Here is a 27,502-nt window from a genome sequence, read left to right as displayed (position 1 = left end):
CATGGTGTGGCCATGAATCACCCCTGCCAGGCACACATCTCTGGGCCCAAGTGTGGGTCTGGAAAACACAGGTCTTGGAGTGTAAGGGGCCTGCACCAGATCAGTGAGGGCAAGAAACATGGGTTTGGGGGCAGATCGATGTGGCTTCCAGTTTCCCCATTCATTAGTTGTTTCTTTGGCAAGTCTCTTCACTTCTCTGAATACTTGTAAAGTATCTATAAAAGGGGAATAGTCATAGCGCCCACCTTGTAGATACTGTTGTAACTGAAAACAATGTATGTTTTACCCCTATCACGGCGCCTGCTGCATGGTAGGTGTTTGATCAGTGTCAGCTCTGGTCTGCACCAGCGTCAACACTTAGAGGACCTCTATGGTAGATCCTTCCAGGCACCACCATAAAACACTAATGCCAAACCTCATCCGAAGGCCTGTGGCTAACTACCTCATGGGCCCGAGGATGCCCAAAGGTCAGTAATTTCTGTATGGCACTCTGAGCGGTCAAACCAAAATTCTGAAAGGGTTAGTCATCACTATAGACCCTGGGGACAAGGGGAAGGTTATGGGGTACATGGAGCTGGGATATAGGAGGGGATTTGAGTTGCTAAACAACTGTACTTCTGAATTCCAAAACCACACAAAGGAAACAATGCCGCTGGTCCCAGATGAAAGCTTTGTTCTGAGGTCCCTGAGATGCTCTTACCACACATGGCCACCTTTAGCAATGGTGTCCTCATAGCAAAGTGGTTATAATCAGGACACTGAGGCCCTGGTGAATCAATGGATCATAGCAACCTCCCTAGACCCCCAAGAGGGGAAGCTGTCCAAGTAGCTCTCATTCCCCATGAAACCAGTCAAGTTGATCAGCAACTCTGAGGCTATGAGGGTGAAGTTCTCTTTCCCTTTCTCCATTGCTACCTGGACATAGGTCTGTTGGGTTCCATGGCTTTGAGGAGCAGGCTTATGGAGAGGTTGCTTGCCTAGAAAGGGATGTGGAACAAGCTTCACCTGGAACGAGAGCCCTGGTCGTGACTTAGCCTCTCTGGGCATCCTCTGTCATCCCCTACAGAGCAGGCTAAGGAAACAGGAGGAGTGAGGAGGAGGCAGGGAACGGAAAGGAGGGAGAAGGAGCAGTCCTGCCTCCAGAGCAAGCACCTGGCATCTCAAGACTCTCTCCATGGAAACCCTCACACACCTGTCTCACTGTACCCTGGGAAACACAAACAGTTGCTTTTCCCCCCCACCCCAAAGAATCAAGCCCTGCTTAGCACTTCTGAGAAAGAAGGGGTGCTCCTGGTTTTTGCAAGAGCCCCCATATCAGGCCCATTTTCACTGGTTGGCCATCCTCCTCCTCCCTCATATGAAAGGTGAGCATGGTGGTTCAGGGCAGACTCTGGAGCCAGACCGCCTGGGCTCTTAGTGCTGCTTCTGCCACACTTGGACAATTTGGGGGATCCATCTGTACCTTTTCTTTCTCTGAAAGTGGGGAGGATAACAGTACCAATGTCATGGGGTTGTTGTGAGGATTGAGCATATCCATGGAAAGCACCTGGAAGAGTGCCTGGCCCGTAGCCTTCACCTGGCCAGTGTTAGCTAACATTGGTCCACACCCTTAGCTGTGACCTGGGCCCAGGAAGGCGAGGTGGGGGTCAGTGAGGGAAGAGGCATGTCTGGTACACATGCTGTCACACACACACATGCACAAACACACTCTGCTGTCTACCCACTCACCCTGTTACACCCACCTTGGTTTTTTTCTTTTTCTGCATAAGGAAAGGAAACAACAAATGCAGAATAAGTGAAAATCAAGTTTCCAGAAAACACAGTGGCTTTTGACTTCCCTGTGATTTGGGCCTCAGCTTGGAGTGAGGCTCTGGGGTCCAGAAATCTGGGCCACACAGAGCCAAAAGAGGCCTGGAGGGTGAAGGGAGGTCAGAGTTCTCCATGCTCAGAGACTGGTGGCCGCTCTGGTGGCCGTTCTTATAGTCCACTCCTATTAGACACAGCCAAGGAAAGGAATCTTCGGGCTAAAGTTTTATATTTTTAAGTGAAGTTAGTTTCTAAAACACCAAAAAAAGTGGCTCACCCAAACTGGCCTGAAAATGAATTTTGCTTGACTTCCAGAGTTTGGGGGGGGGGTTTGTTTTGTTTTAATTTTTTAAAACTTTTTAAGTTGGCTTCATGTCTAACATGGGGCTCAAACTCACAACCCCGAGATCAAGAGTTGCGTGCTCTACCGAGTGAGCCAGCCAGGCGCCCCCGTTTTGTTTTAGCAGATATTTATAACATAGGGAGAGACTTAATGTGGGAATCTAAGTTTGGGGCTTTAAAACAAAATAAAACTAGGAGGTCTGGCAGGCTGCACTGGCAACGATCTGGGGAGCTGAGGGCAGCTGCTGCCTGTACCCTCCAGATGCCATAGTTACCACCACTCCGGTTGTCCCTCCAACACCGAAGCTAGGTGTCAGTTGAGAACTCCAGGCGAACATGTCTGTGGAGGGACATCAAAAGCCCCACATGTGCCTGCCCTACCCAGTTCAGTGGCATGCCAGCTCCCATAAGCTCCTGAGTTTGAGATTCCTGATCAATATACTACCCTGATTACTAATGTTTCACAAATAAGAATAGAACCAAATGCATTTAATCCTAAAATGAATGTCCTGTGATAATTCAGAAGGCACTTGGAGATCTGGCACTGGCATAGGGTCAGGATTGGAGCCCTGAGTGTCACCACCCAGAAGATAGCTCAGTGGCGCATTTGCTGTCCTCTTATTGGCCCAAGTCACACAGAGCACAGGGGATGTTTATAAACCAAGGCCCAAAGGCCCAAGGCAGTCACAAGACTCCTTAACAAAGAGAAGCCACATATACCAACTCTGTGCTTCTAACTCAGGGACTCAAACACGTGGGAACTGGTCTCCACATGGCGACTGGGGAAGCAGCCTGAGAACCTGGAGAATCTGGGCTCCGAGAATCTGAATGTCAGTTTCAGCCCTGCCATTTAATGAGACCTGTGAACGACGGGAGCCATTTAACCCCACTGAGCCTCTACTTCCTTAACACCAGGGATAATAATAACCTTATCACATCTCAGAAACCTTGCAAGGATCAAGTGAGGTAATGCATGTGGGAAGTACCTTTTGAGATATAAAGCACATGAATTATAACCACCATTTAAGGATCTGTGCTGTGCCAGGCACTTCACATACATGATCTCATTGATTCAAACTTCATAAGAGCCTTGCAAGGCACATATTATTGTTCCCGTGTTACAGAGTAGGAAAATGAGGGGTTACGTAACTTGTCCAAATCACCCAGCTCTAGGTGGAGGACCCAGGTTTTGATGCTGACTCCAGAGCTGGTGTGTATTCTTTTCCATATGTGAGACTGACTCTCATAATCCAATCTGTTGCTCTTGTTGTCCCTTACTATGGCCTTGACCCCTCCCTCTCGCTGTTCAAACTGCTTTTCCCTTCTAGGACTCTTCTTCTGTGCTTCCTAGACCCTGGATTGAGTACACGGCCCAGTACCGTGAGGCCTGTTACCTCTAGTTGGGACAAACAGAAACTGCACTAACATGGAAGAATTGCCCTGCAGGCCCCAGACTCCCATCTTCTCTGCCAATACCCACTCTCCCCTCCACCGCCCCTATGTCCCCTGCCTGGATGGGGGAAGGTGAGCCTCTGGACCTTCTCACACATAAGAACTAAAGCACTCACCACGGGCCGATCCACGGAGATTGTATTTTCAACTTCCCTGTGGAGAAACACAAACATGAGCAGGGGTCTCACTGTCCCCAGGAGCAAGCAGGAAGCATAGAGAGAATTCGCCCAGGCCACACAGGTCCTCAGAGCCAAGTCAGAGCTGACTTCAAGGGAACCACAGGAACTAATACCCCACCACGGGAACCAACCCCATGTAGGCACCATCCCCAGCAGCCAAGTGCAGACACACGGGTTCTTGTCGGCTTTGCCCAGGTGCCCAGACTCAGCCACCTACTCCTAGACTTTGTGTTTCTCAAGGGCAGAGTCCAGAGTAGTCGGGCTTATGGAATCAACTGCAGTGAGCAAAAAATGCAGGATGTGGCCTTGCTGGCTTCCCTGGTCACCTCACCTAAAAGTTCCGTCACCCCTAATGCCTCCTATCCTTGTTCCCTACTGTATTTCTTTCTCCTTATCACTTACCTCCCTCAAACACATATATGCATATTTTTTCCCCCTATGCATTGCTGTCTCATGCTAGAATGTTGAACTCCATGAGGGCAGGGATTTCTTTCTGTTTAATTCACTGTTCTATCCTTAGTCCCTAGAAAAAGAGTGCCTGGAACTTAGTAGGTTCTCTATAGAGATCTGTGGGACGACAGACTGACTAAACAAATGGAGGAGATGTGGCCAGTGACTCACAGCAGAGGAAGAAGGGCAGCCTGGTCAACATATCCCAGGATTCCTGGAGGTGACAGGTCCAGCTACCTCACATCTCCAATCTCTGGAATGGGCCACATGGGCTTTTAGGGACAGGAGGGGAAAGCAGGCTGACTCACTCAGAGAGGTTCCTTTTTTCAGAGAACACCCGGAGGATGAATTCTCCCTCCTGGTGGGGCTCATAGGTGGAGGGCACGATGACATACTCGCTGGGAGGTAGGCGGAAGCGCTCAGACACCTCCCGCATGTTGATGTAGGTCTTGCTCCTGGCCTTGGAGGCATTGTACAGGAAGAAGTCCTTCTGCAGGTGCTGCTTGTTCCCGTGCATCTGAGGGGGAGAAGAGCCCGAGGGACCTGAGCTCCTCCAGAAGGATGTCCCGTCCTGCTCACAGTCCCCGTCCAGGGGTTACCCCAACTCCCTGGTTACCCAGTTCACAGTCGTGACCTACCTACTTCCGATTCCCAAGGCCTCAAATAGCTCAACATCCCTGGAGCTCCCTACCCCATTTCCTCTTTTTCTGTTGTGATTCAGAAGTGAAGGTCAAGTCTATCATTCCCCCCACTTACCAGAACTGCTGCTGGTCAGCTCCAAATCACCTCCAGGCTGGGGAAGGACCCCAAGGAGGCAGGAGGGGCCTTGGCTGGGGTCTGAGGGAGGCGATTCCTCCATCCCAAAGAGGGCAGTCACCCTCAGAATGTGTCTGTGTGACTGTGTGCATGAGTGTGTAACTGTGAGTGCAAATGTGTATGAGTGTGAGCAAGTGTATGCGTGTGTGTGAGAGAAGAAGTGTGTATGAATGTGTGAGAGCCTATGTGTGACAGTCTCTGGTGGGAAGGGAGAAAGGGCTTCTCATGAGGGTGATAGTCAGGGGGTCATGCAGTACCCTGAGGCACCCACTCTGGAGTTGCGTGACCCAGGCGAGACCCTCTCCTATCATAGTCCTGTCCTCAAACCCCACCAGGAAGCTTCCCGATGTGCCACTGATGGACACAGGACCCCCAGGTAATGCTGCACACAACTGCTGGCCGCTGCCACTTCTGTACCTCTTTGGGAACCTTGAGGAGAAACAGAAAAAGAAGACGCTCAGATTCTGTGGACTTCAGATCTGAATGGGGATGAAACTCTTGCAGGGAGAGAATGCCCACAACTGTGGAGTGAATGAATGCAGATGTCTGACTCCTCATCTACTCCTCATCTATCTGGCCAGCCCCAGCCCCAGCCCAGCCCTGCTCCATCTCCCCCAACCTGTTTTTTTCCACTCATTACAAATATCTAAGAGATTCTGACACATGAGGGTCTGATTCTAGGAGTTCGGGGCCGGGGGGTGGGGCACTGAGTATTTGGGAGGCTCCCCACCCCCAAGGAATGTGTTTCCTGGGCTAAAGCTGGTCAGGAACTGCACACCTCGTAGATGGCAAAGCCAATGGTGAAGAGGTTGGCCCCCAGCTTCCGGTCCTTCCTCCGGTTCTTCTGCATCAGGGCCACCAGGAAGCTGCAGATCACCTCCGAGTCTTCAGGGTCATCGTCCTCCTCCAGGAGCTTCAGACGGTACTGTGGGTTGGTCCAGAAAGTGTCTGTGCCCCCAAGGAAGGAAACGTACATTCAGATCTGCCTCTCAGAGAAAGGTCAGGAAGGGAAATAAGACAGAGGGAACCTATTTATCCCCTGCATCTAGGCGCTCAATAAATACAGAAGGCATGACGCAGGCATTTGCCAAACTATGTGGGGGGAACTGTGGGTAGCCTCCACCTTTATAGAGATGGAGCCTCACTGCTTGGCTGTGTGTGGCTTCTTCCCCCTCCCGGAGCTGTGATTCTCATTCTCTGCTGATGGTTTCCCTTTCCTCACCTGCCCTTTAAATGTTGTTGGTCCTTGGGACGTGGTCTTAGGCCTCTCTCCCACTCCACTATTCTGCCTCCCTAGGCTGTCTTATCCACTTAAAAAAACTTTTTTTAATGTTTATTTTTGAGAGAGGGAGAGCAGGGAGGGGCTGAGAAAGAGGGAGACAGAGAATCCAAAGCAGGCTCTGAACTGACAGCTGTGAGCCTCATGTGGGGCTCCAACTCACAAACCCCTGAGATCGTGACCCGAGCTGAGATGGAAAGTCGGACACTTAACTGACTGAGCCACCCAGGTGCTCCTGTTTTATTCACTTTTTAACTGTCCCTGCATGACCATGATGCCTGAACTATATATATTCCACAAATATGTATCAAGTTCTAATCATACAACCAAGTACCATTCTAATCTGTGTATCCAATTCTCTAGGACACGTCTTCACCTGCATATTTCTACAGGTGCCTCAACTTCCCATGTGCCAAACCGAACTCCTCTCCCCACAAGCCCACAACCAACTCCACCAAAAAACAAACAACATGCTGATTTTTCCCTCCTGTATGTTTTACATTGCGACATTGACACCATCCACTCGGGCCCCCCAAACTGGGAAGCTTGAAGTCACTCTTCAATATTCTGTTTCCTAAATCTGCCCTCTTCCCTCCATCTCTGCTGCCCCCGACTTGCTTTGGTTTTCATCATCTCTGGCTTGTGCCCTGGCAGGCTCTGCTAACTCCGTTTTCCAGTCCCATCCTCAGCATTATGAGTGTAGTGTTGTTCCGACACAGTGTCCTGCTTAAAAGTTGTTACCAGCTCCCCACCGCACACTCCTCAGCAGGCGGTTTCCTTCTTGGTAAAACGGGGGGGGGTTTAATAAGATAAGATACACCTGGAACTTAATACAGACTCAGTGAATGGTATTATTCCACCTGGAACTTGTTGCCCTTGGACCCTCCCCCATCCCGAGCCTCTCCCACCTGGGAAGTTGCGGCAGCCTCCGGCAGAACAGCCCCTCACCCAGCGGCCCTCGTTCACGGAGACCGTCCACGTCTGCATCTTGTCGGACTCCAGGGCATCCGCCGTGAGGTTGCAGATCTCCAGCTTTGTGAAATGGTAGATGAAATCGTCATATGACATCCTGAGAGGTTGGAAGAGAGAGACCCATATGGGAGGCTGGGAGAGGTAAGACTCGGGGACCGGAGCAGCACGATCACACAGTTCACAGGAACTTGGGCATGGCCCCAGGGACGCCCCTGCCCTTCCGCGTTAGGGTAAACACTGTCAGTTCTCATGTCTCCACCCCAAACTACTGTCTCTTCCAGTAATAGCTCAAACTCCTGTGTGCTCGCTGGGAGAGCTCGGTAGCAATTCAGTTCTCCCAATGGCACCGTGTGCCTCTGCCCTGAGCCCCAGTGCTGTGCTGGGCTCACCGGAAAGAAAGACAGTTTGAGGAAGGACAGACAACTAAGCAAGCAATTTCAAGGATGATGAGTCTCACTAATTAATCCCAGTTCTGGGCAAAACACAGGGATCCGGAAAATTCCCTTTAAGCTGAGACTCAAGGGCTGAGTAGAAATGAGCCGAGTGAGGATGAGGGTGGCATTGGGTGAGCAAAGCAGAGCTGCTTTGGCCCGAGAGACAGGGAGCAAGTGGCTGGGGCCATGTGCACATCGGAGGGATATAGGCGAAGCAGGAGCCACCTTGTGCTGGCCTGGTCCCAGGCTCTAGTTGTTTCTGTGACTGGCTGGCTCCTCTCAGAACCCCATCCTGTTGGGCTTTGGGCTGGAGGAAGAGAACAGGGCCCAGATCTCCTGAGGGCTACAATGTGATGGCCTCTTTCCAGGGATTGAGGTTTGAGATTTCAGCTCCCCACTGGATCCCTTACCCTTCAGGGTCCTCTTGGGTCCTGGACTCACCAGAACTCTCCATCCTCAGTGACCTGGTGCTGCAGACGGGCCTTCTCAGCTTTGTCCACAAAGCTCCAGTCCTTCCAACTGGAGGGAAAATGGAGGAATTATGGAAGGAAGAAGAACGGGAGAGGCCTGATGTGGGATGGGACAGGAGGTATCAAGAGAAATATGAAAAAGTTGAAAGAGTAGCCCATCTCCAAATTGCAGCAAGCAGGAAGCATCAGATATGGAAATCTGATCTGATTCCCTCAGTGTAAAACCCAGTAATGGCCTTCTATCCTCAGGAGTAAGTAAGGCCTTACATGGGTTTGTAAGGGCTTAACCTTTCTCTGGACAATTTTTTTTTTCCTCCTCACACTTTAAATTTTTTTTAATGTTTTTCATTTTTGTGTTTTTGTTTGTTTGTTTTTGAGAGAGAGAGAGAGAGAGAGAGAACAGGGGAGGGACAGAGAGAGACAGAAGTACAGAATCTGAAGCAGGCTCCAGGCTGTGAGCTGTCAGCAAAGAGGCCAACACGGGAATTGAACTCTGGGACTTCGAGATCATGACCTGAGCTGAAGTCGTCCGCTTAACTGACTGACCCACCCAGGTGCCCCATATCCCTCCTCACTTTAAAGGTTAAGAGTTGACCTTTGGAAATAGATTAACTGGATGCCATTTGATAATACCATTCCTAGCTACATAACCTTGGGTATGGCACTTAACCTCTCAGCTTCTGCTTTCTCAATTGCAAAAGAAGAATGAGTATTATGATCTGCTTATATGGCTGTGATGAGCAATGAATGAAATAATACATGTAAAACTTTTAGACCAGTGCCTGCCATCTAATAAGTAACTGAGTTACTGAGAAAAACACCAAGTATGTAAACATTTCCTTTCTTCTGTCACCCCAGGAAATAGCCTGGCTTCATGTTTCTAAAGGCAGGATGATTTTTCCACATCTCTCCTCAAGAGGGAGGAAACAACACATCTGTGTTTCAGGCTTGTTGAGGAGAATAAAACTAAACTGGGTTGTCCTTGGAAAGGTAAAAGATTGAGGAAGTGCTTGGGGTCAGGGAATGCTAGAGGGGAAATGGAGATTACTGAGAGAGCAGAAGGAGGGACATGGGTTGGGGAGGGTTGGGGGGGGGTGTTGGGAGGGCCCCTAGGTGGCTCGGGTGGCTCAACTGGCTCAACTGGTGAAGCATCTGACTTGATTTTGGCTCAGGTCGTGATCTCAGGGTTTGTGAGTTCGAGCCCCACATCGGGCTCTCCTCTGACAGTGTGGAGCCTGCTTGTGATTCTCTGTCTCCCACTCTATGCCCCTCCCTCTCTTTCTCTCTCAAAAATAAATAAATATTAAAAAAAAGGGGGGAGGACACAATACAGGGAGGGTGGTCTTGAGTGACCCAGAGATGGGCCCCACTTGTCAGCAGTCCCTGCAGTCGAGGCGTTGGCAGGACATGAGTTAAGGCTGGACACCAAACAATGAGGCTGGAGGACACAGTGAGGGTCCCTGTGGGTGACCTGGCCCAGTAGAATGGACAACTGCTGGGGCGCTGAGGGTCTTCCCAGAGCAGAGAGCACAGGTCAAATGCCACTCTCACCGGGCCACATTTTTCTATTCTTCGTGTCCCATGCAAACTAGGTGAGGGGCTCCTTTTTTGTGACCTTTATGATAGCATTTATTTTAATCATCAGTGGGGCTTTTTTTGTCCTTCCCACTGGAATCTGCAGGGGCAGGGCCTATGTCTGTTCGTTTCTAGGTCCCAGCTAGTAGCATGGGGCTGGCCGCACACTCAGCACAGAGGAAGTAAGGATTTGTCTCCCTGATGAGTGAAGGAATGCCAGAGAATGGCTGCAAGAGGCAGTAAGAGGACTAGAGTCGGCCCCTCAGTCATCCAGGGAGGCTGCCTATTCACAGAATATCCTCAGTGCCTGGGCCTGTGCCTGCTGTTCAGTAGGTGCTCAATAAGACTTACTCAGCAAATGAAGAGCTGAATGAACCAGTAATGATGGTGCCCTGGGTGGAGGTGAGCACAGGGGCTGAAGGCACCCATGGCTACCGAGTCCTGCTATCTCCTCTTGGGAATAAAAGAGGCACTCAAGGGGCTTCTCTCCACTCAGTGAGGCAATTGGCCATCAGCCTATGAAGCCTTTGTAAATGTTTCTTTGTAAATGTCCCCCGTGTTTGTACTTTCGCTGCACCCAGTTCATTCCATTCAGTGATAAGTGGTAAGATCTTTCAGGGGGACTGTGCACCTTTTTCATGGGGACAGCAAGGGACAGGAAATCTTAGCACTGGCTAGGCACTCTCCAGCCCACCACGTAAGTGTTAGTATTGTTCCCATTTTATAGATGAGGACACAGAGACTCTGAGAAGGGAATTCCCTTGTCTAGTCCAGACCCCTGCATTCACACTTTGCTTCTGCCTGGACCTAGCCCGTGCTTTTTAGAAACTTTCCAGTCAATGGCCATCAGTCTCTGGATCCCCAGCTCTCCTGGCTCTTTTGTGGGCCTTTCCCTAGAGCCCACATACCCACTTCCCCTCTGTGGATCATGGGTCTGGAGGGTAATTTTAGACCACGCATTTGTAATCCTCATATATCTTGATATGCAACCCAGCCTTGCCCCAGGCTGTTTGTCCCCTTCTCATGGACCGTCCCCCTCACCTACCTGTCACTCCAGGAGCCGTTCCACTCCACCTGGCCCCAGGGATTCCGCAGCCGTACCAGCTTCACTTTCTCACCCTTGAACAGGGTCTTGGGCAAAGAGAAAAAACTCTTGCTATGGGCCTTTCTGGAAAGGGGGTTTTCTGTCTTGCCTTGAGGGCTGGGGAGGGAATGGGGACAGAATCCTGTACAGGGGGCTGTCCTGCCTGGTCCTGGTCGGGGAGACTAATCAGAGGCACTCTTGCAGAATGGCAAGGTGAATGGTCAGAACCTTAGGACTGAGTCTGCAGAGGTTAGGGCTTGACGATCTTCTAAGAAGTGGTTTTCCCAGCCATTATGAGCTTTGGGGGAGGAGGGAGGGCATATACTGTAGGGCCACTCTAACACATTAGGTGTCTTTGTTTGAATTAGAAAAAACACCCTGCTGGCTGAGTAACTATACAGAAATGGCCACCATAGATGGACTGATTAGAAAAAGGTGCCCTTTGGGGCACCTGGGTGGCTCAGTCAGTCAAGTGTCCAACTTTGGCTCAGGTGGTCTTGCAGTCTGTGAATGTGAGCCCTGAGTCAGGCTCTGTGCTGACAGCTCAGTGTGGAGCCTATTTCGGATTCTGTGTCTCCCTCTCTCTCTGCCCCTCCCCTGCTTGTGCTGTCTCTGTCTCTCAAAAAAAAAAAAAAAAAAGAAAAGAAAAGAAAAGAAAAAGGCACCCCTTCCTCCAGTCTCTGCCCATCCCTGTGAACAGGGCACAGCATGCCTGCCCAGCTGTGCACAATAGTCCTGACAAATTTCCTGTCTTCAGCCCGACGTGTCAGGGGGAGCAAAGTATTCTATCTGTTCAACTCCCAAAGAAAAGGAGACATGAGAGCCCATGAAATCAATTTCATAAAACCAAAGTGATTTCTATTTGTTCCCTGGAACTGTTGGGAAATTTGCCATTTTTAGCGCTAAAAGCAAAGATCTTACCACCTTGTGGCAAGATCCACGTCTACCAGTCCCAATGGTCCCCTCTAACTGCATGCAGGTGCTGGGCCCAGACCGCGAGTGGTGCCCCTGAGAGGAGGCAAGCTCTGCCGAGGTGAAGGGGCCCAGTAAGTTAAGTCCTGACTTCAGGAGGCTGACCCAAATAGCTCCCCAGCCACCCGCGCCATCAGCCTCACCTCCTCCAGCCCAGTGACAGAGTAGGCGTGGCCCTTGACTAGCCCGCAAGCCATTCTTGTTTCATACTGAACCGGAACAATTGTCTGTGGAGCAAAAACCAGACAGCCTATCAGGGCCTGCACTCATTGGATCATTTTCCAGGTTCTGCGAGGACACAGACTCCTCTGTGCTCTGAATGTGGACATCCTGGCCATGAGAAGGCCCTCCCTGGCTCTTTTAGAGAGTCAAGAAGACATAGCCCAGACAAGTGGTCTCCCTCAAGCTGGTTGCCCTGAAAAGGTCTGTTCTGACCATCGGAGAACAGTATGAGGCTGGGACAATGTCGATGTAGGTAAGCAGATCCCTGGCCCTCCTTTCTGGATCTCTTGGGGTCTTTCAAAGGAGGAACAGGGACAAATGGAGGCCCCTTCCCTCGAGCCCACCCAGACTTGACAACTCCTGGAAGAGAAAGGAATTGAAAAAAGAGGTTAGATGAAACATATAGGTCTAACCTTCTCTCTGTATATCCCATTCCCCCCTCCATACCCATCAAGAACAGAATACTCAAGAAATCAAGAGTCATAGTGCCCAGGGAAGGAATTTGGAGGAGGCCAGAGTCGAGTCCTATTCAGACATGATTTGGTCTACCGGTCTAGGGGAAGCTCTTAGATTTGTAGAAATTACCAAGTTTCAGCCCCAGAAGATGCTCAGTAGAGGGATAGGATCTCCAATGCCCATTGAACCCTAGACCATATCTCTATGGCTCTCCTTTGCCTGGTAACATAACAGCTTTAAGAAGAGCTTCCTGGAGCCATGCTAGGCTGTGCAATTTGTGAGCCTTTTCAACTTCAGGGATGCAGGTGGAGCCAGGGCTTTTGGCATCTTGGCCTCTTCCACATCTTAGTCCTTACGTGACCCAGACCATGCTGAATAGAAAGAATGTGGAAGCAGATCCATGCATCTTTCAAGTCTAGACCTGGGAAACCGCTTGAAATGACTCTATTGGCATTACTTTTGCACAGCTAGCAATTCCTCCCCTGGCATTCTGTCCCAAAGAAATTATCACGACACACACAAAGATATATCTATTAGGATGTTCAAGATAGCATTTAAAAATAATAGCCAACACAAGAAAGAGAAAACAATCTAATTTTCCAATGATAGGGTATTGGGTAAATAAATTATAACTTATCTGTGTGTTGGCATACTGTGCAACCACTAAAAAAATGTTTTGAGGGGCACGTGGGTGGCTCAGTCGGATGAGCAACTGACTTCGACCCAGGTCATGATCTCACGGTTCATGAGTTTGAGCCCCGCATTGGGTTCATTGCTGTCAGTGCAGAGCCCGCTTTGGATTCTCTGTTCCCCTCTGTGTCTCTGCCCCTCCCCCACTCACACTCGCATGCTCGGGTGCTCTCTCTCTCTCAAAAATAAATAAACATTAAAGAATGTTTTGGGAGACACATTAACAATATAGTTCATATTGGCACATTAAGAACATAAAGCTAACTGAAAAAAGACACAATGCAAAGAGGTACATACAGTGTGACAACATTTTAAAAATAAAAATGTAGATTAACTGTATGCAAAGAAATATCCTAGAAGGACATATACTACATACTCAGAGTTGCAACCTTTAGATGGGAGAAAACATGTGTTAAGTTTTCCTCCATGCTTTTCTATAAGTATTTTTCAGTGAGCATGCATTACTTCTGAAAGTACTAGAAAATAAACTCTATGAGGGGAGAGACTCTTTTAGTGAACAAAATGTATTTTTTTTGTTTGTTTACTACAAGAGTGTCTGGCACCTGGTAGGAGCTCAATAAATCTGCGTTGAATGAATACCTGAATTAGAAGAGAAGAAATATTCAACAATGAATAAAGTCTCTTGTATTTCTACTTGTTAATTTGTTATCAGAGAAACTGCCTGGACCACGGGGTATGAAAGAACTCCCACAGAGAGTTCCTCCAAATCCTGTCTCCCCCACCTTGTCCAAGAGCCTTGGAGCAGGCAAGTTATTCCACCCCAGCCCCCTGGAAGGCCCATGTGGAGGTCTGCATGTAAGGCACTGGCTGCTGAGGGGAGTCTAACACCAACAGGCCTCATGCAGGGTCATGCAGGTGGGAGGGGTGGTCATTCCTGACAATTGGAGGCGTACACACCCGGGTTGGTCTGTCATCTGAGTCCCTGGGGATGAGGTCTGAGTCCCTGAGCAGCGAGTTATCCATATTCCTCACCATCCGTGCAATCAACTCCCCCATTTTCAGCCCAGAAGGAGAGGTTCCATAGGTCATGTTTGTGCCATCCTGAGGCCCGACGGGATGGGCCGGGGACAGTCCAGAAGAGGGAGGGAGAGATCAAACAAAGGAGGGTGACAGGGAAGGAGACAGAAAGAAGGGAGGGGACAAAGGAAAAGAGGAGAGAGAAACAGTGTGAATGGAGACAAGATGGAGAAAAGTGATACAGAAAGAAAATGTTCATCCAGGGGTGTTTAATGCTAGCTGATCTTCCCAAGCTTTTGGACCCATTTGGAGTATTAGGAGAGGAAGGAAATTCAGGAATTCAGCTTCAGTTCCTTCCTCAGTGATGGAAAGCTCCAGCCAAGACTATTATCCACTGAGCAGCCCCCAGGGCAGGTGTGTCTCCTGAAACTCAGGAGGGCTGGCCACTCTGTGGGTCTCCATACCCTTAGCCCCAGTGTCAGATCACACTACTCTGTTGTGCTGAGAGTGCGCCTGCAGGCCGACCTTCTCCCAGATCACAACACAAGGCCCGTGTCCTAAGTGAGAGACAGGATCACAGCTCAGTGACTGAGAGGCTGTCTCAGGGAACTGGCTGGCTCAGGTCCAGAACCAGATATGCAGCCAGCTTAATTGGGGGCATGCTGGGGTTGAGCAGCACTGGCCACAGAGGCCGGGGCTGACACACGCCTCTGGACCTATTTCTACCTAAAGTCTAGGCCTTGGAGTGTCTTTGCCCAGTCTCTTTAGTGAAAATCCCTAGGAACTCTTCTTCCTTTAGAAATTTTCAAAGTTGAGAGCCAGTTCCTGCTTCCTTAAACAAAACATCCACCCTGTCCCAGAGGAAAGCCCTACATTGCTTTTCATCACATGGATGGCTTTCCGATAGTTGCCTGCTCCCTGCCCTGCACACCACACCCCAGGCTTACATCAATGGAACAGCCCATGAGGGAGCCTCTCTCGATGGCTTTCTTCATGATCTTGTACATGTCTCTGGGAGCATCCTTGATCTCAAAAAACTCTGTCACCCCTCCTGTGAAGTCCTCCATGGCCTCTGTAGTGTTCCCACCTTTCAGGGCCTCATACGAACCATGGAGCCTTGGAGAGAGAATGAAGACCAATCTGAGGTCACAGCGTTCCAGGAAACATGACCCAGGCCCTGGGCCACCAGAATTTTACTCTCGGGTCCTGTGATGTTCTCTTACCTAATTCTCCAACAACTCTGTAAGCTAATGGAGTAGCTACTATGATTCTCTTTCTTCACATTTGAGCAACTGAGTCTTATAGGCTAAGTGGCTTACCCAAGGCCACAGAGAACCAGAAACACTGGGATGGGAACCCAGCCATTCTCACTTCCTGACTCTTCTCTTTCCACCATACTCTGAACCCCAAGGAAGGGCTCCATAGAGCCCTTAGAAATAGCTGGGGTGGAGCTTCCAAGTTGAGAGATAACATGGCTTTATTAATATCCCGCGTGATCATGAGGTTGAGCCAAGCAAGACCCTGGGAATGTGAGCTTCAAAGATCTAATGCTCAAATATAAGACTTGCAACATCACCAGGAAGGCAGAATTAAAGTGCTCACTATGGGAGGCTAAAGCTAAAGATTTCCTACACATGTCTTCATCCTTCCCTTAAATACAGTTTTTTAGTTATAGCCGTTGCTGCCTGGACCCGACCCCCTCAGACTTAGGGACCCAGTTGAACTGTTACGCATGTGCACATGTGCACGCACGCTGCCTCTTGTGACAAGATTTCAGCTGGATTTTGCAGCCCACCACCTTTAGCCCTGCCTCACATCCTCAAGTGTTGCCTTACTTAGCATAAGCCTTCTCCAGCAGAGCACTCCAGAATTCATTGCGGTGGTTGGACTTGGTGAAAACCAGTTGATTGTTGTAAGTCGGCAGGCAGTCATCAATGACCACATCCACCCAGTCTCCGTAGCGCCAGAACTGCACAGAGGCACCAAGGACAGAGTCACATCGTCAGGTTACCACGTGCCTCTCCTCCACATTCCTCAGACTCTCTTTGATCCCAAAGCGGTCCCATTGCCTCAGCTCTGCACTTGGTCCTTGTTCATACTCTTTTGGGTTTGGAGCATGTGTATCTTTCTCTAACTGGACCGTGAGTTCCTTGGGGGCAGGAACGTGGGCTACATCTTGCTTTCTCTCTTGCACACAGTCCGTCCAGCCTCAGGGATGGTAGGTCCCCCATGAATATCTGAGGGCTTGAGATCGTCATTCTCCTGCTCAGTAAGTCTGGAGTGGGGCCTATGCATCATATTTTAGGTATTTTAGCTGATTCTAATATGCAGCAGCGTTGAGAACTGCTGGCCTAGGTGAAGGTGATGTATTGATTTATAGATCTCTTTATGACAAACAAGGTAGAAATGGCTGCTGAAGAAGACTGATAGGGAAAAGGAGAGTGTCCCAGAATATACTCTGGCTGTAACAGGAGCATTGTTGAATAATTTCAATTCTGAATGTTCTTTTTTGAACAAACCAATTTTAACTGAAGACTGCCAAATGTGGTTTAATTTCCCCTCTAATGACATTGTTTTCCCTTATTGAAAAGAGGGGGAAAAAAATCTATGTGGTCTTTATATTTGTGGCCCTATTTAGGTAGAAGACCCTTTAAATATCAGAGGGAAACTAGCAGCTTGATGGCACAGGGAAGAAACGAAAATGAGGGCCTGGCTGCCTTACCCGTGTTCAGAGGGCAGCAGGACCTGAACCTGAAAAGAAGACCTTCTCTCAAGCCTTCAGTCCTGAGGTACAAAATCAGCAGGTACTGATGATTTGGGTCAGTCCCAGGACATGGGGGAGGGGGGGCGGCTTTCAGGGCTGGAAACAGATGGATGCCTCAGAATCCCAGCATCTGCTAGATCTGCGTCTAGATTTTGGATCTAGAAAATTTCCAATGGTTTAGTTGATTCTGGAACCAAAAGACTCCTTTCTGGGCTGAGCCAGAAGCCTGGTCCCAGATTGACCAGATTGTCCTTCCAAGGCCTGGAAAAGGTGAGTGATAGACTTGGTATAGACCTGCCTTTAAAGCAAAACAGGGAAAGGAGCCATAGTCATTCAGGGGGTTTCCTTTGCAAACTAAAGGGCCCTATGAACCGCCAATGCTAATATCTTAGGAACCTACTTGAGAAAGGCTGCAGGTAACACAGCAGCCAGCTGGAAAGGCAAAAATAGATCCACAGGCCAGCAAACAGGATGTCTTCCTGCCTTTCTGGAGCATGGCGGAACATGGGGTTTTGGGAGGGGGGCTGCTGAGGGGGCAGAGATAAACAACTGCGTCCTCACAGGCCTGAGGCCTTAGGGGGGGTCACTGCCCACAGCCAAGACTGGGAGGGTGGGTGGAATCTTTCCTGAAGCCGCTGGAAAGTCAAGGCCAGAAGACCAGCGGTGGGTGGACAGCAGCTGGCCCTCTTCTTTTACTGTTTTTTCTTTTTTAAACACAATTGTGAAAACATTTAATAAAAGTTTAATCATATGAATGATCTATAAGAATTCTCAAAAATCAATTTTGATATTATAGAAAACAAATAATAACATATGTAAGTGGTACATTCCAAACACATTGTGGTGATGGGAAAACCTCCACACGCTTCTGGTGTTTGAGGTAAGTGTTCCTGAAAAGGTGGGTTTCCGAAAAGCAGCTGGCCCTCTTAACCACACTCCAATGACCTCACCTGGAAGTGGAAGATGCCCGCATAGTTTTCAGTGAAACTCTGATCATGGGGTATGACTCGGAAAAGCAGGCGCTCGTTCAGGGTCAGGCAAGCAATGGCTGCGAGAAACCAGCAGTCCCCTGCGGGGAAAGTACATGGCATAGGTCACCTCCGGGGAAGAAAAAGACCCAATCCCAGCTGATTCTTCTGCTTCTCTGAAGAACAAGTTCACTTAGTGTTCGCTGTCCTACTTCCAGATCTGACCTCAGAGAGGTCGACCCAGAGGAGTTTGATGGCAGTCCCTCGACAATTCGATCAGGGTGACTTACTCTCTTCTGACTGGTTTTCCAGAAGGGTATAGGCAATGGCTCCTTCCGTAATATAAGCTCACTTCCTTTTTGGACCTCAATGAACACAGAGCAGTAGGTCAAATGTGTCATTCTTCCTAACACCTGGATGAAATCTGTACTTCCTGGACTTTGGAATGTGAGTGCATACCTCAGTGGAGACTGAGCATCTGAGAGCCATCGGCCAAGCCCTCTTGTACTGGAAGGAAAGCCAGTAAAGCAGCTTCTCTGCAGCCACTTTTTGAGGGCGCTGAGACATTGCTGGCCATGGAATGAGATGGGGATATTTTCTTTTCTCTGAACTTCCTTTCTGGCAGAATGCTATATTTAGTGATTTTGCTGTGTGTGTGTGTGTGTGTGTGTGTGTGTGTGTGTGTGTGTGTGTGTGTGTGTATGAGAGAGAGAGAGAGAAAGAGAAATAGAATGCCCAAGGGGCATGCCTGGCACACTGACAGTCATAGAATTTCCTTCTAAGCAGATGGGTTGAGTTGTGCAAGGCCTTTGATTTCCTGTGTGGATGTGACGGCATCTTTGAGACTGTAGAGGGGAGACTGAGAGCTCCCAGCAGCCGTCCTCCCCACCCCACCCCTGAAGAAGCAAGCCTCTCCTTTGAAACAGTGTTAGGAAGTCCAGGTTATTAGCTCTCCCAGGGCTCTGCAGACATCTTTCTCCCGGGTGCAGGAACCCCGATATTGAAAACCTCCTCAGCCTCTCTTTCTGGGGCCAAATTCCTTTCATTTGTTCTCGAGTGCACCTTTCCCTCAAATTTTAAATTACGTCTGTTGATGTTCTTTCCACCTATGCTTCATAGAGTTTCCTGCAGTCCAGTCGCTTCTTGGCCTTTTGGCTAAGATCAAGTGTAGAGCTTTCCTGCAGTCCACGCCAAAGATAGTACTTCCTGAGAGAGGAAGGTCTGGTAGAAGAGCCAAGGTGACCACCCGGACAGAACGCTGGGTGCTCGTCAATATGGCAAATGTCATCCTTGTTGAAAGACTCCATTAATATGGAGCTACTCTGGCTGGGGCATTTTAAACAAGAGTTTGAGTTACAAGTACACTTTTTGTGTGCATATGGATTCAATATATATTCAAGGGACATGCTTGGTATTCAGACAGTTTCAGAGCTCTCTTTTAAGGAAATGGGTGCAGTTAAAAGCAGGGCTTTTATCCTCCTGAGTGGGGTGTGCAAATGTCCTTCAGACTGTCAGGAAGATGCTGTGGACTGAGGCGTATCCCCTGTGAACTCATGAGATTTTGGGGGGGCGGGGACAGAAATTAAATGAAACCATCACCAGCACATAGATAAATGGGCACAAAGTAGTGTTATAAAAACCTCCTCCCCAAAATTCTTTAAGAGCAAAACCAGATGTTAATCACCTTTTAATCACCCCTTGATTGTTTGGCTGGATATGACCCGAGGGTACTTTCCTACCTAGATCTCCTTGACAGATGTCAGTTCTGTTGGCTCCACCAATGATAAATCGAGGATTCTCACAAATTTCCTGTTGAAAAAAAAAAAAAAAAAAAGGAAATAATAACAATAATAATAATTGTTTGTAGTGGCCCATTATGTAGTACTAACATCCTATATCGGGGGCATTATATACGCCACTCATTTAAGCCTCTCCAAACAGCCTGTGAGTTGGATAGTATCATTCTTATTTTTCAGATAAGGAAACCAGGGCTCAGAGAGGTTAAGAAACTTGCCCAAGGACACACAGCTAGTAAGTGGTGGAAGCCAGAAGCATGCCTCCTTTTCCCATTGTTCTACATTGGTCCCACACACTGACATACTGCGTGAGTAAAGATGTACCTTAGGAGTAAGGACAGTATCATTACTGTCACAGCTTTGGCAAGGGACAACGGAAAGCGTGGATTTTTTTTTTTTCCTATGCCAGGAAAATAGGTGCAGGAGGAAAAATATTTATTCCCAAGATGTGGTAACAGCGATATTTAGTCACCATATATCCCAGGGTCCTAAGGACATGAGAGCTGGGGAGAGCAGAAAGTAAATTTAGTGTGGGCCTTGTAGGTGTCCTGGTCAGCTGACAGTTCATTGCTTTGCTCAAGCTAACCCCATAAGGCATCACGGGCCCCATTAGTGTTCAAATTCAGGTACTACAGATGATGTGCAGCCCAACAGAGGCCAACAGAGGGCACTCTTGTTTTTTCTTCCCATGTCTGCTGCTTTGTTTTTTAACTTCGAACATTTTGAAATAATTGTAGATTCTTTGTTTTTTGGTTTTAACACCATTCTTCAGAGGCTTAAGAAGTCTTGCTATCCCTGTGACAAAACCCCACTCTCCCCCCCGTCTCTTCCTGTGTGTGTGCATGCGTGTCTCTCCCCATTATTGCCCCCATCACGACAACTCCATACACCAAAGTGAATTGAAGCTCCCTGTACATGGGGAATCTCTCCCTCCTACTAGATGGAATGTCTTGCTTAGACCACACCACATGCACCTCCCGTCTGAAACTCTTAATGCAATGGAAAGATAAACCCCAAACCGTAATTCTTACAAAGGTTACCTATAAGAGAATAAGATGGTGGGAATAAGGATGGAAGTAAAACTCTGAATATAACTGAAAATAGTTCTGACTTAGGAACCAAGTAAATATTTACATAATTAAAAGCCAAAATTAAAGGAAAGACAATTGTAAAAAGCAGTCTGTAGGGGCGCCTGGGTGGCTCATTTGGTTAAGCTAAGCATCTAACTCTTGATTTCAGCCCAGGTCATGATCTCATAGTCATGAAATGGCGCCCCGTGTCAGGCTACATGCTGGACGTGGAATCTGCGTGGGATTCTCTCTCTCTCTGCCCCTCCCCTACTCACATGCATGTGTGTGTGCTCTCTCTCTTTCTCAAAAATAAGACAAACATTATATCCAAAGAAAACAGTCTGTAAAAGCTGAAAGCAAATGGAAGCAAAGGAACCGAACTGCAAATCAAGTCGGTGGCATGACCTCACACATAAAAAGAATTCTTTCAAGTGACTTAAAATATAACATTTTGACTCTTTATCCCTTTTGGGATATATCCTAAGGTCAAAAACCCAAACCATAAAGAAATATGAACCATAAGAAATAATAATAATATTTCAAAACTTTGTCATATATGTTGTATGATAAATAAGAACTTCTATTAATGTCCGTAGGAACCAAGATTTTTTTAGCATAAAAGAAAATATGTAAAGTTATAAAGTTGAACAACTTAAGTAACAGCCGTGCAATGTTAGAGTTGAACTGGGTATGTAAACGTGACTCAGGATTTGTTTTTTGTCTAAGAAAGTATTCCCCATCTCTCTGCACTAAAAACAAACAGTCCCGTCTCCCCAAAACAACTCTCCCAAACTAGAAGCAATAGCAATATACCTTCTTAAAATGAAGCGAAGTAAGGCATAGTGGACACGTTTTTTGGTTTCCCCATTATTGATTAACACTTATTTTGTATGTTATATGTATTATACATTGTATTCTTACAATAAGGTAAGCTAGAAAGAAGAAAATATTGTTCTTTTTTTAGAGAGTGTGCGCCGTGGGGAGAGGAGCAGAGGGAGAAAGAGATGATCTTTAAGCAGGCTCCACACTCAATGAGTGTGGAGCCTGACACAGGGCTTGATTCCACAACCCTGGGATCATGACCTGAGCTAAAATCAAAACTCAGACACTCAACCAACTGAACCATCCAGGCACCCCAGAAAGAAGAAAATATTAAGAAAATCATAAGGAAGGGGCGCCTGGGTGGCTCAGTCAGTTAAGTGTCTGACTTTGGCTCAGGTCATGAGCTCATGGTCTGTGGGTTCAAGCCCTTCATCGGGCTCTATGCTGACAGCTGAGAGCCTAGAGCCTGCTTCAGAGTCTGTGTCTCCCTCTCTGACCCTCCCCAGCTTGTGCTCTCTCTCTCTCTCTCAATAATAGATAAATGAACTTAAAAATTATATATATATATATATATATATATATATATATATATATATATATATATAAAGAAAATCACAAGGGAGAAGAAATACATTTACAGTGCTGTACTAGATTTACCAAAAGAAAAAAAAAAAAATCCGTGTGTAGGTGGACCTGTGCAGTTGAAACTGGTATTGTTCAAGGGTCAACTGTACATTCTTCTGCTAGAGCTGCTAAAGCTGGTAGAATGTTAGCCTGAAGTTGTCTGGGGCATCTCTGCCCCATTGCAAAGTTAGTCTGCTTGAGAATAAAGCCGACTCAGAGGAAACAGATGCAGATGGGGGGCAGAGGAGGGAGATGACGACAGATAAGCAGAAAATAGATACATCTATAGATAGATACCATTAGGGACTGCGTCTTGATGGCATGGTCTGAGCCTGGATTCAGGTGTGTCTAAATCCAACATCACTCTTGAACACTTGAATTATATGAGCTTTTTTTTGGTTTAAGCTAGTTTGAGTTGGGCCTCTGTTACTTGCCGGCTGAGACCTTTGACTACTACTATATTTTCTGCCCCTGTTAGATGAACTGTATTATATAGTGACTCAAATACTCGACGTTTAGCTACGTTTTTTAGCTGTTACAGGTGTAGCTTCTTCTCCTTGGGACTATAAATTCATCCTCCCACTGCCCACCAATTCCAGGGCTGACTACTTGGAAAGGCAGCAGTAACTACCTTGGTCTCTCTTACATCTATTAGGAGGCCTAGGTATTTGGGCGGAGTTACATTTTTTGCAATAGTAGATTCCCCAATACACCACATCTACCTTCAACACCACCTCAGCTAAATTCACCAAGCATTAATTGAACCCCCAAGTACGTACAGAACTGGGGGAATTGAGGGTACAATAAAAATGAGAAATCATCCCTGCCTGCCTTCCACAAAAAGCACAGCCTAGAGACACTTAATTACTTGTCTTCATAAGAGATATCTCTTTGGTGAGGATCTGTTACCAAGCTCATTGAAGGCTGATTCATAAAAAAAAGCTCTGATTTGCCTAGATACCTCCTCTCTACCACCTACTTCTTCTTTCCTTACTTATAAACACTGTGTCAATAGCCCTTAGAGGGTCTGAGACCTGTTTATGTTGGTTGATATGTACAAAGGGTAAATGGTCCCAGCTCTGCCACTTTAGCTTGGGGACCTAAGATTGCTAGCTATTCCTTTGGCTATAATTTAGCTTGGCGACTGGATCTGTCAATGATGGAGTCCCAGCAATGAGCAACACATGACCATTTCCTCAGTTTTTGAGTACCATGGTTCACACAGCAATTTGAAACTTTTATTGTATACCTCCATCAGTAAAATATTTCGAATGTGCAACCCTATGTAAGTAATCTTATTGGTTGTAGATTACCTATGTGTATATTGATTGTCCTCACCTATACTGTGTATTACAAAATACACCAAAACATACACTTAAAAGGTGGTGCTAAAATAGATCCATATGGAGGATTTCTGGTTCAGTTCCAACATGTAAAGATCCTGGAAGTCCTCACTCTTGTCCTTACCACAAGAAAAAGCTGAGCAAACTGAAAATCACTGACTTTGCTGGGACCCATCAGACAACTGAAGTCGCAGGGCAGCTCACCACTACCCTCAAATATGGGCACAAGTGAAATGAGAAAGTTACAGCCAAGATCTGCTTGCCCGGAGCGGAACCTGCTGGAGCCATAAAGTGGTGGGAACAAGCAACTGGTAATTTTGATGAATTTCCAGAAGCTGAGTGTGGACTAGCATGAGTGTGAGAAATTTCTGGAGGCCACAGTCTTAGGACTATCTTCCCCCCTTCTTATATACGTTCATGGTTTTTACCTCTGAAAATCCCACCAAGTTCTCGTGGTGAAGATCTAAGAAAGATCTACAAAGCCTTTTCCGGAGTTTTACCTAAGTTGGGGGAAGGGCATTGCTCCCCATACAGCCCCCTCTGGGAAACTCCCCTTCCTTTCTCACCTAAGAAGGGAAAAATGCTATGCCAATGGGGAAATGTGTATGAAGGGGAGAGCCCAGAGACCTAGGCCCATTAAAAGATGGAGATTTAGTCATTACATTAATGAACATTTCCCTTCTCCACCTTAACAGTGCATCAACAGGGCTTCAGTATAATAACAGCGACTTACAGCTAAAGATCTTCAAGGTGCAAACACTGAGGGGGAGTGCTTAGGAAACCTGAAGGCAAGAGGAGGGCAATATGGGGGTAAAACAAAAATACTAGAGGAATTTGAAGTCTCTGACACCTGCAGCTATAGGAAGCATTAATCACAGCACAACTCCTGGTCAGCTTAACATAAATCTTATCACCAAAACTTATTTATCTCACTTCTTATTGCCCAAAACAACATGTCTGGCTTTCAGCAAAAAATTATAAAGGGTGCCAAAAGGCAAGCAAAAACAGTCTGAACAGAGAAAGCAAGCATCAGAACTAGATTCTGATATGACACAGATATTGAAATTACCAGGCAGGAATCATTAGTAATAACTATGATGAGTACGTAAAGAAGTATGACAGAAAAAGTAGATAATGAGCAAGAAAAGATGGGTCATATAAGCAAGGAGGTGGAAAGTCTGAGAAAGAATAAAAAAGAAATGATGTAAATGAAAAAACACGATAACATGTATCGGATGGGCTCATCCACAAGCTGGACATAGACAAGGGAAAAATCAGTGAGGTCGGAGGTAAGACAATAGCAACTTCCCAAAGTGAAATGCAAAGAGAGCAAACAATGAAAAAAAAAACCCCAAAACCAAAAAACCCACAAAAACCCAGAGCAAAACATCCAAAAACCATGGGAAAACTTATACGTGTGTTATACCTATGGATAATTGGAATATCAAAGGAAAAGAACAGAGCAGAAGAAACATTTGAAGTAATAATGGCCAAGAACTTTCTCAAATTAATGACAGATATCAAATCACAGATCCAGGAAGCTCAAAGAACATGAACTGGCATAAATACTAGCAAAATACAACAACACAAAACTACTACGCTTAGGCATGTCATAGTCAAACTGCAGATAACCAAAGACAAAAAAAAAAAAAAAAATCTTGAAAGAAGTCAACAGGGGACAAATCCATTTCCTATAGAGAAATGAAGATAATTATAGCAGACTTCAGAAGCCATGCAAGCAAGAAAGACTGGATAGAAATATTTAAATTGATTAAAGAAAATCCCATCAAGCTAGAATTCTATATGCAAGAAATTATCTTTCAAAACCGAGGGAGAAATAAAGACTTCCTCAGAAAAATAAAACCGGAGAGAATTTATTGCCAATAGACTTGCCCTGCAAGAAGTGTTAAAAGAAGTGCTTCAGGGAGAAGGAAAATGATATAGGTCAGAAACCTTGACCTACGTAAAGAAAGGAAGAGCATCAGAGAAGGAATAAATGAAGGTAGAATAAAACTTTTATTTTTCTTATTCTTAATTGAAAGATAACTTTGTTTAAAGTACTAATAATTACAATGTGTTGAGTAATTATAGCATGTGGATAGATGAAATGAAGGAAGGAAGGAAGGGGGGAATTGGACATTTTCTATTATAAGGTGTTAGACTACATATATAATAGCATAGTGTTATTTGAAGGTAGAATTAGATTAGTTGGAAGTGTATATTGGAAACTGTAGCATAACCATTAACATTAAAAAATGCAATTGATACACTTAAGAGAGAACATAAAATTGTCTCATACAGAATATTAAATTACTGGAAAAGGCAGAAAAGGGGAGGGGGAGAAACAAAGAACAGTTCTCACAGATTAGAAAACAGTTACAAACATGGTGGATAGGAATCCAGCTATTTCATAATCACCTAAATGAGAATGGTCTAAATACACCAATTAAAAGATAGAGATTGTGAGCATGGATAAAAAAAGAGACCCAACTATATGTTGTCTACAAGAAACTAGAGAAGGATGCACCATGCTAATGTTAATCAAAAGCAAGGTGGAGTCATTGTGTTAATTTCAGACAAAGCAGACTTCGTAACAAAGAATATTAGACATAAAGAGTTGTATCACATAGTGATGAAGGAGTCCGTTCTCTGAGAAAATACATAGTCCTAAATGTGGACGCACCACATTGCATTGTAAGAAGTCTGGCTGGTCAGCACAGACCTTTCTGTTTAAACAGAAGCGGCATGTCCCTGATGAGCCAGCCTTAGGCGAAAGGTTCAGAAGGCATCTCTAGCTTCCCACAGCCTCCTGTTTCTTAACTGTTCACCACTTTTCATGGAACTCTCCTTGAAACTGTGAGCCGCAGTGCTCTCAGCCACTCCACTTTTCCATCCCCAGAATACCTGCTCTCAAGAAGCCTTGATAATCAATTATGCCTTACTGTTTAACTCTGAATAAAGCCAGCGCATTAGCTCTCTTAAAAATATTTACAGGCTCAGGACCTCTAAAAGGGTTATAACAATCTCTAGTTCAGGAATAGAAAATAACACCTACCATTTCAAGAGGAACCAGAAAGGTGTTCTGGGGGCACATGGGGAAGAGAACCTTGATAAGCCACTTGCTCAGATCGTGGATCCATGCCTCTGGCCCTGGACCACTTGACCTCTTGTCCCCAAGAGCTGTCTCCTGAAGCCCTGTCCCTCCCATCCCTACCTTTGGCCTTTTCCACGTGATGGCCTTCATCTTGGTTTTCTGGCTCAGCTCATGGGAGCCCAGGGCCTGAACACCTGCTGGGAACACACGGTCTTCAAAGAGGCACTTCTGAGCAAGGCACCGTCGTCTGAGAACAACAAAATCCTGCCCCTCATACTTGAGGGGCTGTGAGACGGTGCCCTCTCCATTTCTCCTGTCCCTCTCCCGGATCACGCGGTCACAGAAAAATCCTGGCAGCAGGTAGGGCATGGTGACCGCTCAGGGAGTGGAACTGGACCTTCACTGCGGCCTCTCTCCCACTGCGCCCTCAGTCCAGGCCTAATCCTCCCATGAATGGGCCGGAGCCTATATAGCTCCTCCACCCTCAGCAGCGCGATGCAAATGAACACAGTCCAGAGAAAGGCCGTGGTCAGAGTCAGCAGCTTTGGCTGGAGGCCCCTGAGCCCACAGTCAAGGGGCAACACCATGCCAGTCCGGGAGCCAGCAAGGGGAGCGAGAGAGCCAGAACAGCCCAGGACAGGCCTCAATGGCTTGTAGACCTTTAGGGTACTTTCATCAGCCTTGCTGGGATTCCTTCTTTAAAGGGAAAAAATATAGTTACCGAGAGGCTTACCCTGCCTCAACAAAAGGCATTCATGCCTTTGACACTGGCGGCCAATGGGATATAGCATGGGGCCTTCGAAACATGCTGTATACACTAATCCTATACAGGCTGCTGAATGCA

At 46.9% G+C, this 27,502-nt stretch overlaps 1 protein-coding gene across 2 annotated transcripts in view; it reads right to left on the bottom strand.

Annotated features, from left to right (window-relative positions):
* Positions 1 to 27,502, bottom strand: part of CAPN3 (calpain 3) — a 49,930-nt gene that overhangs the window by 5,479 nt on the left and 16,949 nt on the right. For both annotated transcript variants that reach the window (XM_086710456.1, XM_025919810.2), the window contains exons 2-15: positions 19,649 to 19,718; positions 17,892 to 18,010; positions 16,013 to 16,146; positions 15,125 to 15,293; positions 14,118 to 14,261; positions 11,975 to 12,058; positions 10,821 to 10,906; positions 8,172 to 8,249; positions 7,233 to 7,393; positions 5,824 to 5,993; positions 5,463 to 5,474; positions 4,538 to 4,746; positions 3,717 to 3,753; positions 1,743 to 1,760 (exon numbers count right to left, since the gene is read on the bottom strand). In XM_086710456.1, coding sequence (XP_086566582.1) covers positions 1,743 to 1,760; positions 3,717 to 3,753; positions 4,538 to 4,746; positions 5,463 to 5,474; positions 5,824 to 5,993; positions 7,233 to 7,393; positions 8,172 to 8,249; positions 10,821 to 10,906; positions 11,975 to 12,058; positions 14,118 to 14,261; positions 15,125 to 15,293; positions 16,013 to 16,146; positions 17,892 to 18,010; positions 19,649 to 19,718 — 1,491 coding nt within the window. The remainder of the gene's footprint in view (positions 1 to 1,742; positions 1,761 to 3,716; positions 3,754 to 4,537; positions 4,747 to 5,462; positions 5,475 to 5,823; positions 5,994 to 7,232; positions 7,394 to 8,171; positions 8,250 to 10,820; positions 10,907 to 11,974; positions 12,059 to 14,117; positions 14,262 to 15,124; positions 15,294 to 16,012; positions 16,147 to 17,891; positions 18,011 to 19,648; positions 19,719 to 27,502) is intronic.

Source organism: Puma concolor, chromosome B3, assembly GCF_028749965.1.
Source record: "Puma concolor isolate L17-30 chromosome B3, mPumCon1.1.hap2, whole genome shotgun sequence".
In the NCBI taxonomy this organism is placed as follows: Eukaryota; Metazoa; Chordata; class Mammalia; order Carnivora; family Felidae; genus Puma; species Puma concolor.
This window is presented reverse-complemented; position numbering and strand designations above follow the sequence as displayed.